Source organism: Heloderma suspectum, chromosome 6 (assembly GCF_057233095.1).
Source record: "Heloderma suspectum isolate Gila_16-S chromosome 6, 16-S_ref, whole genome shotgun sequence".
Classification (NCBI taxonomy): domain Eukaryota; kingdom Metazoa; phylum Chordata; class Lepidosauria; order Squamata; family Helodermatidae; genus Heloderma; species Heloderma suspectum.
Window position 1 is genome coordinate 24,205,584 of NC_139463.1, and position 15,893 is coordinate 24,221,476.

The following is a 15,893-nucleotide window of genomic DNA, read 5'->3' on the forward strand; positions in this document are numbered from 1 at the left end:
CTACAAAAAGGGTCAGAGGGCTGCATGTTACCCACCCCTGTCCTAGAGAGGAGAAATATGGATATATGCAGTCAAAACAGAAAAAAAGTGAGTCTTGTGTTGCAGGTTAGGGGTAAAGATAGTCCCTTGGCCTGAAAAAGCCAAAGACTACTGCCCTATGCTTTCTGAAACATCTGGATCTGTCTACTGCAGGAGATGCTGACAGCTGCCATGGCCTGCAGATCCTGTTGGTCTGACCAATATCTGATGTATCTGCTCTTTTTAGGGTGGCCACATGTGAATTATCAAAAAAAGAGGATGTGCATCAGCAAAACAGGACATAAAATATGCATGTGCTAATGTACTGTATATGTATAGATGCAAACGTAGAAATAATGTCACCCGGTCACAGTCTGCCACAGTATGGTGAGATGTACTATATTTCTATTTAAAGCATATTGTACATCTCACCATACTGTGGGAGACTATGACCAGGTGTCCTATGTACTCAGGCGATCAGTCAGCTGTCCAGGTGCTATTGATGGGCACCTTGTTTGTTTGTTAAATTTTTATCCCACCTTTTCCTCCAAGGAGCCTAAGGTGGCATGCATGATCTACCTCCTTTGCATTTTATCCTCAAAACAACCCTGTGAGGTAGGCTAGCCTGAGAGACAGTGACTTGCCCAAAGACACCCAGGGACCTTCATGGCTGAGTGGGTACTTCAACCCATGTCCCCCCATCCCCCGGCCCCAGTCCTAGTCTAACGTTCTAATTGCTACACTACACGAGCTGTCAACTTCAAGGCCCCTGATTCTCTTCCTTCTGATTAGAGCTGTGCACAAGTGGCCTCTTGACATTCTCCACCCTATTTGTGGGCATAGAATTTGGGGAGGCAATCTCACCGAATTTCTCCAGGGGGAGGAGAAATTCTCAACAGTTTCTCACAAGTAGGCTCACCATTGGCAGAGGTTGTAGCAGAGCTCCCTTCTTTCCTTCCTTCCTTCCTTCCTTCCTTCCTTCCTTCCTTCACAAGGGGCTTGGTTTTCTGTCCTCCAATTTCCTTTAGGTTTTCATTCCCCATGAAAGAGGCTTCCATTGTTCCGCCACATTCTCTGGGTGTTTTATAATTTATTTTTGTGGTGTTTTTGAATGTACCTAATCACTGCGGCCTCTCAGGCTGCCTGTGGTTCCTGATCTGAAAAGGCACCTTGGGAGGAATTACCTCATGATATCTTTCCCTGGGCTTTAATTGAAGTGTGGGAAGCCAAGGAGGCTACAGGCTGCCAGAGAGATGATTGTACAATGAAAAACAGGACACTCATACACACTCCTCAGCCAACTCATAAGTGAGTTAAGCACAAGAACCCCAAACCCAACCCATGAGAATTTCTCCAAAATTTCTTCACCATTGAATTTCTTTTCAAAAGCAATTTCTTTTCTATCAAATTGAATGAGAATGGGCCAAAAAAATGTGGGAGAAATTTTTGGCACAGCACTACTTCTGATGGCTCTTTATCTGTATACCGGAGTTGGACAAGACGTCCCCTGAAATGGAGGACACCTTGAAAAATAGAGGAAAGTCCTCTGGCTTGAAAGTCTTCAAATAGAGGACTGTCATCTATAAAAGAGGACACATGGCCAGCCTAGTTCTTCTGCCAAACAAACCTTGTTGAATCATTACCTTTCTGAACTAGTGACCTGGAAATGAACGACTTAGTTTCCTTCCACCTCCTGCCCCAAAGCTTTTCCCCAGAGCTCCCCCTCCTGAGAATCTTCTGCTTCCGCTTCTGCTGCTTCTGCTGCTGCTGCTGCTTCACGGTGACACCTGATCCATTGGTGGCAGACAACTGGGAGAGATTAATAAGAACAAAGAAGGTTGTAACCCTGAAATCCTCATTTAGCCGCAGCATCACCAGCTGGGTTTCTACGGCAACAAGAGAAGGTGGACTCTTCCCAAAACTGCTGTGGCACCCACCCCTCAGAGGACGCACCACTCTCTTTTTGTGCATGCATGTCACACGTGGACACATTAGCAAGCGGACGAGCCTGTTGGGAACTCGCGATGTCACCCTGGAGGAGCTACGCAACACCTTCTGTTCCATGGTCCTGCCGAAACGCACGGGGCTAAGGCAGCTGAGACTTGTGCCTGCTCTTGTAGCTTGTGCCCACACATGCCATCACCTGTGATGTCAGGCGGCTTGTCTGCTGCGTGGGAGTTTCGGCAGGACAGGAGGGGAGGAAGTGCCGATGATCAGTCTCCCGTGCGAGTGACGGGGGCAAGGCCCCCGTGCTGAAAGCTTGGCAGGTGCGACAGACGATTCCTGTCTGAATCCAGCTCCTTTGCCTTGATTGATTTTTTTTCTCCCGCTCCCTCCCCCTTGCATCCGCTTTCGCGGCTGATAGTTACTGGGAAATTCAATTGTGTGTGAACTCTCAAGCGCCCTTTGTCCGTTCGCTGCTTCCCAGTCGATAGAAAGTAATTAGGGCCGTAAATAACGGGCAGAGCCCCTGAGTTCTCCGGGTGGCTGGGCAGGAGGTGAATCTTGGATGCCTCTTGGGTTTTGTTTCAGGGGATTAGAAGGGACACATCTTTCAGAGGGGCGGCACAGTACTCCAGCTCTGATGCTCTTTCCCTCTGAACCCCGCTGCTAAGCAGGGCAGTAGTTCAAGCAAGCCTCTTATATATTAGAGTGAGGGGTGGGAAGGTTACAACAGGAAGTGATGTCAGTCTGGGCGGGGCTTCAGCTTTATCCATATTTACTTTTCTCTGCAGTTTGGGAGACAGCCTAGAAGTGAAGAATATGCACTTAGCCTGTTCTCTACATTTTCTTTAGGGGAGGGAATAAAAGTTTAGGATGTGTCTTAATTGTGTCATCAAGCACATTAGTGGTGGTGTATAATGGCTGCCACATCAAAAGGGGGCATTTGCTTTTGACTTTCGCATTTATGAGATTAACTTTCCAACACCCGCTGGAATGAAGATAGGCCTCAGTAAGAACAATTTTATTCTTTCAGTAAATGGTAGGCTATCCAAAGGTAATATAATATATACAGTATTTCAATTTGTAAACCACCTGAGGGATCCTTTCAGAATGAGTGTGAGATATCAAGTACAGTAAGGCTGCAACCCATGTACCTGAAATTAAGACCCATTGGATTCAACGGGACTTACCTGTATAGGATTGCACTGTAAGTAAAGGAATTATATAATATGATGCAGGATCCTGAGACTGTCAACTGATGTTAAAACTTGATTAATTGCTTCCCTCTTAATGAAGGCTCCAGTTTTTAGGTGATCTGTCAGTTAGAATTATTGATTAATAAGGTGCCCTCAATTAATGGGACAGTAGATTTTATTTTATTTTATTTTTCAATATGGTTAATATAAGTACTTCTTTTTGCTGCAGATGGCAAGCACTATCTTGAGAGTAGGGATGTGCGAATCAGCAAACTCGCCAAAGTTTTCCAAATTCCATCTTGACTCAAATCTGTATCAGATCACAAGTTTTGTATTTTTTTTCACATGAAAATCCATGTGTATTTTCATGCACATTTTCCCAAATGTACATATTAATTGAGCACATCTTTCAGCGCATCTTCTCCCATTGATTAAAGTGTGTTTGTGCACATTTTTCAAACATACACATTTTTGCATGTGCATTTTTCAAATTTACACATGCTGTCGAATGTGGGTGGGTTTGGGGTCCGTGAATCACACTGCAACCTCAGAAATATACGGACTTCAACCACAGATTGCATCAAAGCCCATGTTCAGTCTGGAAAGTGCAAACTGGATAAAATCCTGATCAAAAGTGAACTGAAATGGATTTCTCACACATCCTTGCTTAAAAGAGGCATTCCTTCTTCTAAGGTTGCTTCTTCTAAGATAGAAGCCTCTTTCTGCACCAGGAGTATATGAGATTTACTTCTCTGCTAGCTGTTAGGTAGACTTGGCGCTTCTCAAAGATAATCCATTTACCTAGCAAAAGCATTGAATTCCCAGACAATTCCTCAACCTCAGACCAGCATGAAAACCTTCCTGTAAAAAGGATATCTAAGACCAAGAAAATAAGGAATTCAAAGGTTGTAACACCCAACGCAGAGTGAACAACCATCACAGATGCAAATGGGAATCAGGCATGAGATGAGTGGCAAACCAATGTTTGGAGCATCCTGTGATCTCAAACATCACTCATTCACCCATTTCTGTCCTATATACTAATCACAAACTTATTCTTCAAGTGTGGATCCATATGTAGCCAGAGTGGCACCATCCACACACAAGAGGGAGGTATCCTCAGATTCAAGGGAACCTCAAGATTGGCAGAAGTACAAAAACAATCATTAGGGGGGAAAGCCCCAAGGAGGGGCAGACCCCAAAAGAACCCAATGAGGACTCAGCATGTTTGGCGGCTGTGAATAGCTGACTGGCTGCTGGAGTGAAAAATAGAAACTGAGGGCGGAGGAAATAGAATGAGGTATCCTGGGAAAGGGCATGGCTGGCTAGTTGGAACCCTGAATAGGATCACTCTATGCTGTAACATTTTGTTGCAGGCCCAACTTGTTTGGATCACCATCATCATCTCTTTCTCTGCCTAACAGTACCCAGGGCCATTTTACTGCCAGCATATGTGAATTGCAGTTTGCTGACCAAAGGAACTAGGATGATATTTCCTCTTGGATGAATGGTTGTTTCAGTAGCAGTCTGAGGACAGGGATGCCTTTTGAATCCTTCATGCCCTTCCCATTGCCCCCCCCCCCAATCTCCTGTTCCCCTTTCCTCCGGCTGCCTGCCTGCCTCTCTGTCCAATAGGGCCATTATTTAGTGTCATTTCTCACTGTGTCAGAGCAAGCTGCCTCCAGCGCATCTGATCAATGGCATTGATCCACAATAAAACTGGCACCGGCATCAAGCGGCCGGACAAGCGCTAAGCACTTCTCCACTGGGGCAGGCAGGGGCCTGCAGCACTTCGTTCGTTAACGCAGCCTGTGGCTTTCTCAGGCAAGCAAACGGCCATCACACTGAGCATAACTTCTTTTGTTCACAAACCTGTTTCTTTATGCTGTGCAGATCTGTTTTGCCATAAGTGCAGATGTGGTTTGTTTTGACCTATGGCTGAGGGGCAATCGATTCAGATGAACAATCCACATTCAGGGAATGCATGGAGGGGAAGGAGCTGGATCATGCCCACTACCCACTTCCCAACCCTGTGCATTCAGCCAAACTTCTGAACAGGTTTGCATGTAAGCTCTATATACGTTGTCTAGAACCTTGAATATAGAGAGTCTGGGATTCTCCCTGATCATACAGAGAGAGCTTACATATACACAAGTTCTACACCAGGAATGGGCAATCCCTGGTGTTGGATTGCAACTCCCATCTACTGTCACCATTGACTCTGCTAGCTAGGGCTGATTGATGGAAATGGCCACATCTGGAAGGCCACATGTTCCACACCCCTGTTGGACACTCATTGGCTCTGTGCAGAGGTTGGGCAGACTACATGGCAGTTGGGGGCAGAACCATTGGCTACAGTTCCACTCTGCTCCCATGCATCCATTGAACACAGATTGTTCATCTGAATAGGGTTAATAAAACCATTTACTTATACTACTAAAAGGGCTGATTGCGGGGGGGGGGGGTGGCAGGAAAGGTTGTGTGCAGTCCACCAGAGTTGATATGGCCCTTTGTATGCCATGATTAGTCCCTCTTTCATGAAAATTGTCTGGCAAGGAAGGTGCATATGGAGTTCCAAGACTCTTAACGAAAACAAGGCCAAGACCCCGAGCCAGGTTTCCAAAGAGCTCAAGGCCCAAATCAAGCTGAATTCAAGTTCCCAATAAGCAGTTATCAATCAAAGACCAATTTTTCAAAAGCTGCCAGATGAGCTGTGAAAATGGGAACAGGGCATTGCTGATCATTTTGGCCCTGCGTGAACCAGAGAACACTAGAGCCTCCTATACATGTTATTCGTGTGAAGGATATTGATTAAGGGGAAGTGGGGCCACCTCACCACCCCTGCCCCCCCGCAACTTTCTGAGCATCCCTGGTCCCCCCTGCCACATCCATGCATTGAGTGTGGACATCTGAAGAGGGGGATCCAGTGCTTGCAGGTTTCCAATTTGAAATCCCTATCCAGAGAATAACACATGAAGTAGGGAGGACTTAATAACTTATGAAGGCTGGATATGAATAAAGATGGAAGAAGCTGGAAGGCAGGGTTGACTCTTCTATTTGAGCAGCTTTCAGTAAATTATGGAGCATGATCAAGCAGCAAAGTGTAAGGATTGCATTTACATGCTGAAGTCCAAAGCAAAATGAATTTCCTTTGATAGACAGGCAGACACAAGTCTTGCAAATTAATGGAAACATTTCTAAACACCTCTTTTGTGTTAATTAAAAAAAAATCTGGGCAAATACCTCTAGTGTAAACAACGCAGCAGGCAAAGTATTTAATAACAGCCAAATTGATTTCTCATTACTAGGTCACTTCTTAACATTCTGTTATCACTGAACCGATTCTCATTTCTCTGATTGTGTTAAATAATAGGCACGTCTATGGGAAATGATTTATATTCTTCTACTGTGTTAATTCCACATGGGCACCTTGTCTCTGAAAGAGAAATCTTTAACGTGTCTCTCCCTCTCATAACAAGCCGTTTCTGTGTAAAACGTCGCCTAGTAATGGCTCCACTTTGTGATGATAGGCGGGTAGACAAGGGATGAAAAATAAAGCGAGAATTACGCTTTTCGGTATGTTCGCAAAAATTAAGACTGCCTGCAGAGCTAAACCTCTCTAGCTGTGTGTTATTTTATCCCCCTCACCCGCCCTGCACTCCCCCCCCCACACACACACATACACAAACCTCTGGTTATCCTTGTCGTTAAAGTGTGGTTCACATATCCATGTTTATCTCTTAATGACAAAACCTTGTGTGAATGAACCATCACAGATCTAATACCACAACCACACCTTCAGTGAAGGTGTGATTACATTCCTCTAGGCCTAGCATCAGCTTCTGACACCTGCTAGGGCCCCACCTCCTCTGACCTGGCTCCCTGGTGCTAACTCCTGTCCTGAGCCTGTGAGCAATGACCATTTTGCATTTCCCACAATACCCTTGATGTAGCATCACTGTGTGGCACTGTGGGAAATTCAAATGGTGGCCCAAATGCCCCAGAGCAACGCTACATCAGAGGCATTGTGGGAAAATTAAAATGATGGCTTGCCATTGCCCTCTGCTGCTAGGTAAAACGATGGCGGTGAGCCCACTTAAATTAGCGGGGGCTCTCCAGGGGCCATTTTGCTGAGGAACCCCTCAAACATGGAGCTGGGCCTCGCTTCTTCCCCCACCACCATGTACAACAAACACATGGTGGGGGGAGTGGGACTATGTAGAATGTAACAACATCTTTAAAAAATAAAAATACCGCCTTTTAAATCAGGGGAACCTCTTTTAGTCACTCAAAATGTTCTAAACCAATTAATCTAGTCTTTGTCGTACTCTTTCACAAGATTCAGCTGCACATAAATTTCACTGGATGGTTATATGGGTTAATGAATAATAGTAGTAGTAGCTTTAACAAAATCCAGTACAAACCTCCTCTAGTTCATTGTATAGGAGGGAAAGGGAACCCTTGTTTTATTATTAAGGGCTACATTCCCATGGGGATGATCTGTTGGGGTGGGGCCATGCCAGCAGTGGGTGGGGCCGGAGACAAAAGTGAGTGAAGTTTTGCAGCACTGAAGGATTGATTATTTATTTATTGCATTTCTATACCTCCCTATAGCCAAAGCTCTCTGGGTGGTTTACAGAAGTTAAAACATGAAATACAATATAAAAAGTTTAAAAGCCATTTACCAAAAAAGCACATAAAAGCACACAGGCAATATACACAAACAACATGTAACTAAAAACAACATTGACCTTATATAGCTCCAGTGGAGGCTGGTAGCTCCAATTTTGGTGGGGCTGTAATTCCATTCTGGGTTTCAGTCAGAACCAGCCAGGACTCTAAAGGAGGCATTCAGTGAGCTGAACCAATTTTGGGGATAGTGGTCAGCACATCAGATATCTCCTTTAAAGTTCTGGCTGGTTCTGACTGAAACCCAGAATAGATTATAGCCCCCACCAAAATAGGAGCCACCAGCCTCCACTGTCTCGTGCACACTGTCTCTCTCTCTCTCTCTCTCTCTCTTTCTCTCTTTCTCAGTGTTCCAACCCATCTCTGTGGGCCACATACAATTAGGCTGAGGGTTGCATGCAGCCTACAGCCACAGGTCTCCCACCTCTGTTCTATCAGCTTTTCAGAACCCAAAGAAATGCATTGAGGAGCTAGGCATTGTGATCACGTTATGCCTAATCCTGCTCCAGTTACATTGGCTGCTGTCCTGTGCATTTCCAGATCTAATGTCAGGGGCTGGTATTACCTTTTAGAGCCCTAAATGGATTGGGACCAGGCTGTCAGAAGGGCCACCTGCACTCATTTGTACAAGTCTGGGCTTTAAGACTGGCATCGAAGGCTTTGCTGTCTAGTCCACCAGTGAGACCACTTAGGGTGGTGCCACCTTCCTCATCTTGGTGCCCTCCTGATCTGTTGGGCCATCAGAAGGCCACTTATATGGAGAAGAAGAGTGGTTCTCCAGTGCTTGTGGGGTCTACTGGATCCTTAAATGCAGGCAAATTCATGGATGATAGCTCTAGCAATACAGTAGCTAGGAACATAAGAAGAGCCAAGCTGGATCAGACCTCCAAGGAAATTATACAAGATGGTGGGGACAAACAACAGAAGTGCTGCATCCTTCATCTGTAGTTTGAACTAATCCAGCTAGCCAACCCCGAAAACAGAATGCTGGATTAGATGGACTGCTGGCCCATCCAGCAGGGCTCTTCTTATGTTCTTTATGCTATGTGACATGGTTCTGTACTATATAGGTTTGTCAGAGAAATCCATTCGAGGGGTACAGTTTGATGAGTTTTCCTAGGCTGGGCACCGCAGATTTTGTTACAGTTCCTGTTGCAGCACCAGCTTTTCCAGGAATTTTGCGCATGGGGGGAGGTTCTGCATTTGTGCAAATTATGGCCAAATTTGTGCGAATTTGGCTGTAATTTCCACAAATTTGGCCGTAATTTCCGCAAATTTGGCCATGATTTGCGCAAATTGCTCAGAAATTTACACAGATTGCAGAACCTTCCAAAAACGTGCAAAAACTTCCCGGAGTTTAGGCAACAGCCCATGGCTTAGCTCACAGATGCAAAGCAGTTCTGCATGCTTTGGAACTCCACCAAGCGAAAAAAGAAATAGATTTCCCAGAGATGGACATCCCTGGTACCACAGCTAGTAATTAGCTAGTCCACTTTTTTTCTCAAGAAGCTTTTGTGAGTTCCCCACGTTAGCTGCAAGAAGAAAGTTACCACCCCTCATTTAGTAACTTGACAAAATTCTTTCTGCCCTTTCGGATCAGGCAGGTGATAGCTCAGATTAAAGGTGTGCATTGACACATTTACTATTGCCTGTAGTTCCCCAGCAGTACATCTCCTGGTAATCAATTAATGCTTGCATTTAATTGACTATTTAATTGCGCGTTACTAAACAAGCTGACAGATATGAGTTCTATCACCTGTGACTGTGATGGCAGCGAAGAGGCAAATTGCGATCCATCGTGGAAAAGGCTATTAAAATGTTGCAAAGATCAATTTCCATTCTGGGGGAGTATGTGTGTATATGAGGTGGAAGGGGAGGGAAGGATGGAAGCATCGTAGCCCAGCAGGAATGAGAGCAACCCATCAGATTAACCAAGAGTTTAAATGCTAGGACAGGCATTCTTCCTCTTGGACCTGTTTGGGGAATGACAGGAAGGAGTACCATAAAAGAATGCCATTGTCAATAGGACCAGCTGAAAGGAAAATCAAAGGCTGGAAAGATGATTAGCAACCGGACAGGGTGTTCCACTTTAAACAGGTGGAGAGGGAGTTTTTCTTGGCCTTTGTTTTGTGTCTGGTTGCTCCCAACTCTGTTTTGACATGTCAGAGACTGACTTGTCCAAATATGCTACTCATGCTTGTGGTCTGCTTGGCACAAGCCATATCATATGAGACTAGCAAACTCACATTGCATTGACATAGAAAGAGATCAGCCTTCCCCAAACTGGTGCCCTCCAGATGTGTTGGACTGCAATTCCCAGAATTCCAGGCAATGGCCATGCTGACTGGGAATTATGGAAGTTGCGGTCCAACACATCTGAAGAGCATCAGATTGGAGAAGGCTCATGTAAGTTATCTCCCCTACATTTGCCGTTCCTGAAATCTACTTCTCTCACATGAGTAGACTGTTCCTGTGCAGTGGTTTTGCTCAAGCTGGACTCCGGCAGGGTTGATAGGACCGACTCACTGTTTCTGCCAGCAACTGGCAGCAAATGATAAGCACCCACTGTGAAATTTCAGGAGGGCAACTCCTCTGTAAGCTGGTTACTCAACTCCTACATCCTTCTGAAGACAGGAATAGACTGCTCACTTGGCATAAAAAGATCATTTAGGAAATACACAATGAGCCATGGAGCTTGAGTGCTTTGGAGGAAAGGAATAAATGTAAGTGTAATCAATGAATAAATAATAGAGCTTTTCACGCATTGTTTAAATGCATGGAAACATAGAATCAGGGAATTATCGAGCTGGGAAGGGACCTTAGAGGTCATTTAGCCCAACCCCCATTGCAGGCATCCCTGACAGATGTCCATCCAGCCTTTGCTTAAATATCTCAGGTGCAGGAGAACCCAGTGTTGGAGAAATGTCTGCAATAGAATAAAATGAGTTTGGATATGAATCCAACACACAGATTCTATGGCAGACCAGGCTTTTCCAAGTTACACAGATTCCGTGGACTTGTGGACCTCCCCCGCCCCCACTTTCCAGAATTTTATGCAAAGTTAATTGTAGAAAAATAAGTGAAATTTAAAAAAACACTAGCGGAAAATGCACATTTCCCCTTAGGCTAAAGCATGAAAACACACATTTTTGTGGGATTTGTGCATTTTCACAAGTGTGAATTTAACCAAATTGGGGAAAGTGGAAAAAATCTGATTCTGTTAATGAGCAGGCGATGGAACGAAAGGCACCTAACAATCCACAAAACACAGATGGAATGGATTTTACAAAATCTGTACATCCCTGTCTCCAAGGCAATCTGTTTCACTCTTAATTAGCTCTTATTGTTAGGAAGTATTTCCCAGTGCTTAGCTGAAATCTGCTTCCTTGCAATTTTCACCCATTGGTTCTAGTCCCTGCCCTTTGGAGCAACAGAGAACAAGTCTGCTTCCTCTTCTGCATGGCAGCCCTTCAGATAATTGAAAACAGCTACCTTGTCCTGCCCTTAACCTTTTCATCTCTAGGCTAAACTTACGCAGCTCCCTCAGCTGCTCCTTGCAGGACTTGGTTTCCAAATCCCCTCACCGTCCACGTCACCGTCCTCTGGACATGCTCCAGTTTGTTGATGTACTTCTTAAAATGTGGCATCCAGAACTTGACAGAGTAGTCCAGTTGTGGTCTGACCAGTACAGAATAGAGTGGAGGGAAGTGAGTTCACATATACTGCACTGTGCTGTCCCCCGCCCCCCGCCGCTGCCGCCCTGGGGTTGCCAATCACATGGAGGGGATACTGTCTGCTTATACTTGGGCTATATTCCAAGCTTCAAATGAACTATGGTTGACCGAAACAACAGTTTCAAAGGGGGGGGACAACACACTTTAGAAGTGTGTGTGTGTGTATAAAGTTAGAAGAGGCATTCCCTCTTGCATGAGAGGGAATCGAGGAAGACCTTTTCTGAAATGGTGCCTGCCATCTGCAATGTTTAATGGTATTTGTATTTTTAAAAATCATTAGACTTTGACCTCAGGGCCAAAAAGGTGTGAACCCCCATTATAATCCTAATCCTAAAATATCTTTCATCTAAAATTGCTCTCTGTCATAGGTGGCTTTATTTGAGCTGCAGCTGAAATAAATGTATTTCATTGTGTTAGTCAATATGCCCACGCCATGCTATGCTGTTCTGTTTTTTTTATTTTGCATAAAGTGACATCAGATCGTATCCCGCCAATTATTCGCCGAGGACCAACCAATCAGACACTTGCCATAGACTCTACAGCACAGCTGCAGTGCCATGTGACTGGGAACCCCCTACCCAGCATTCAGTGGCTGAAAGATGGACATCGGATCGTGGGCAGTGACCCAAGAGTCAGTTTGATAGACAATGGAACACTGCAGATCATGAACCTCCAGGTATGATGTTTCTTTCCTTCTATCTTTGCCGGAAGACCCATGGTTTCATCCCTTGCAGCAAAAGACCATTTTTTCCCCTTGTAACTTCCCTGCCATTCTATTGCCAATTGTTTTTAACTTGTTTAAAACTATTTACATTTTTGAATGTTAGAGGTGTTGTATGATGTTTTATCATGCTGTGAACAATCCAAAGAGCTTTGGCTATTATGCAGAATAGAAATGGAATGAATGAATCAATGAATGAACATAAAGGTGGCAACTTCTGCATCCTTCATATGTTATTTCTTACCATGACGACCATTGGACTTGATCACATGCAATTGTGCCCAAGGCAGGGGAATTCTGCAGACTGTCAGGCAGTTTTGATGATATGCTCAATGTTAGATTTACAGGATATTGGTCTGTTCATTTCATTTCATTTCAATTATTATTATTATTATTATTATTATTATTATTATTATTTCTATTGTTCCCCATAGCCGAAGCTCTCTGGGTGGTTCACAAAAATTTAAAAAATACACACATTAAAATACATTATATAAAATATAAACCATTCATGTAATGACATAGAACACACAACACAGCATATATCTAGAACAATTTAAAATGATCAGCCAGAGACAATCAAAGCGATTCTTTATATACTGCCCAAAGCTTGAGAGAAGAGGGCAGTTTTAACCTGGCACTGAAAAAATGACAGTGTTGGCTCCAGGCAAGCCTCGTCAGGGAGATTATTCCATAAATGGGGGGCCACCACTGAGAAGGGCCTATCTCTTTGCAGTGTGATGAAGTTGGCAGGGGAAAATTTTCCCCCTTCAGCCACATACAGATGCATGGGGGGAGGTCATTTGCATCTTTGCATTTAATGTGCAGGTTTTTTAAAGGTATCAGTTGCATCAGCTGATGGTAGGGAGAACTGATAATTAACGGGATTAGAGCAGGCATGGAGGGGAAATTCAACCTTCCCCCCCCTCCCCCAATGGGGAATAACTCTTCCCCACACACACACTTTTCACCTTTAGAAAAGAGATTTTCCTCAGGATTGCAGCCAGACAGGAAAGGGTTACATTCTGTGCATTCTCTGATAAAATTTTCATTTTTTAAATAACTGCATATCAAATGCATCATCACACATAGTTTCATCACTAGTGCAATATGTTACTGGTGATGTTAAATGCATTGTTACATGTAGCTTTATTGCTGGTGCAATACAGTAGTGATGGTTTGTGTGGATGGTCTCTGTAGATTTCCCATTGGTTCAACCAATACCACATTCCCCGATATCTTCTCAATAGGCCGATTCACACAAACATCTTTTGTGAAATTGAATCAATATGAAAATTTTAGTATTCCAAAGTGATCTTGCAAATGCTCTGACATGTGCCCAGATCATGACTTGCGAGATCTGGGTAAATTCAATCCCTCTAGTGAACAAACTGCCTGCAAGCACGTGAATTCCACAATGTAGTTAGGAATTGAATTGCTTGCTTTCATAATTGCAGGAAAATTGCTAAGTAATGAAATTACTTGATAAAAAGAGGGTCTGTAATTGCCTGGTTCAGAACTTGAATAGGAATTGTTAAACATTTCTGAAAGCCAGCTCAAAGAATGGACCCATAAGCTACTGTGTGCTTATTAAGAAATTAATGCTCTTACCAGGCAGTAAGCAATTTCTTTGTTTTACTGGCTAAAAACAGCTGAATGCAATTTCCTTGCTCTTAACAAAGTGAATATCAATAAACAAAGAGCCAAGCCAGCCAAATCAGTCCCTTTGCAACACAGCCGCGTCTGAAAACCCACTTTACTGTGCATTCCGTTATGGGCAAAGTTATACATAACTTGCCGCCAAGAGCTTGATCATAATTAACCCTCTTTAACTGAGGCTCTCACAACCACAATTCTCTTTAATTTTCATTTCCTCTCCTGAAGATCCTTTCTGTCTTCTTCCAAAGAATGAGGGCTAAACTACACACTATGTTAAACATGTAGCATGCAGCTGATCCTTGCTGTTTTATTTACTTCCATGTAATTGTGCGAGGCCCCAATCTGGACTGGGACTACCAAGCACGGTTAGGGGAGGTTTAAACCTTGTTACCCAGCTGCTTCTTTCTTTAAATTCATCCTCTCTCTCTCACTCACTCACACAGACACACACACGTGTGTGTGTGTGTGTGTGTGTGTGTGTACATGTGTCAGGGCTAAAAAAAGAAGAAGAAAGAAACAAAATTCCATTGGTGCCAAAGGAATTTTGTGAGGTGGTGTGAATTTAAAGGGGGGGGGAAGTGGCTGGGGGGAGATTAAACCATCTCTACCTGTGTGTGGTGGTCCCAGTGTGAGGGTGCTGTAAAAAGGGGGGGGGCAAATTCCATGTTAGGCATAATTAGGAAAGGAATTGAGAATAAAACTGCCAATATCAAACTGCCCTTATCAAAATCTATGTTGCAACCACACTTAGAATACTGTGTACAGTTCTGGTAATCACATCTCAAAAAAGATGCTGGAAAAAGTGCAGAAAAGGGCAACTAGAATGATCAAGGCGCTGGAGCAACTCCCCTATGAGGAACGGTTACAACAGCTGGGATTGTTTAGCCTGGAGAAAAGGCGAGTAAGGGGAGGCATGATAGAGCTGTACAAAATGATGCATAGTGTGGAGAATGTGGTTGTTGTTCAGTCGTTAAGTCGTGTCCGACTCTTCATGACCCCATGGACCATGGCACGCCAGGCCTTCCTGTCCTCTGCTCCCTCCCAGCTTGTGCTCAAGTTCATATTCATTGCCTCGGTGATGCTATCTAGCCATCTCATCCTCTGCCGTCCCCTTCTCCTTTTGCCTTCAATCAATCTTTCCCAGCATCAGGGTCTTTTCCAGTGAGTTTTCTCTTCACATTAGGTGGCCAAAATATTTGAGCTTCAGCTTCAGTATCTGTCCTTCCAATGAGCAGTCAGGGTTGATTTCCTTTAGGATTGACTGATTTGACCTCCTTGCAGTCCAGGGGACTCATAAGAGTCTTCTCCAGCACCACAGTTCGAAAGCATCAATTCTTTGGCGCTCAGCCTTCCTTATAGTCCAGCTCTCACAGCCATACATTACTAGGAGAATGTGGACAGGGAGACATTTCTCTCCCTCCTTCGAAATACTGGAACCCCGGGTCATGCCATGAAGCTGATTGGTGGGAGATTCAGGACAGATAAAAGGAAGCCCTTCTTCACACAGCCCATAGTTAAGCTATGGAATTCACCAGCACAAGATGTAGTGATGGCCACCAATTTGGATGGCTTTAAAAGCAGGTTAGATAAATTCCTGCAGGAGAAGCCTATCAATGGCTACTAGTCCTGATGGCTCCATGCTACCTTCAGTATCAGAGGCAGTATGCTTATCTGCACCAGTTGCTGGAGGAACATGGGCAGGAGGGTGCTGTTGCACTCATGTCCTGCTTGTGGGTTTCCCGTAGGGTGCTGGTTGGCCACTGTGTGAACAGAGTGCTGGACTAGATGGACCCTTGGTCTGATCCAGCATAACTCTTCTTATCTTCCTATGGATCCAGCTCAGAAGCCTGTGCACTTACACAGAAGTAAATAAGAGAGAAAGGATCAGCTGTACACCACAGCATGTAGTTTAGCCCTCTGAAATCTACAAAT

At 44.3% G+C, this 15,893-nt stretch overlaps 1 protein-coding gene across 3 annotated transcripts in view; it reads left to right on the forward strand.

Annotated features, from left to right (window-relative positions):
- ROBO3 (roundabout guidance receptor 3) overlaps positions 1-15,893 on the forward strand; it is a 378,913-nt gene that overhangs the window by 314,641 nt on the left and 48,379 nt on the right. For all 3 annotated transcript variants that reach the window (XM_084808149.1, XM_084808148.1, XM_084808146.1), the window contains exon 9: positions 12,052-12,257. In XM_084808149.1, coding sequence (XP_084664275.1) covers positions 12,052-12,257 — 206 coding nt within the window. The remainder of the gene's footprint in view (positions 1-12,051; positions 12,258-15,893) is intronic.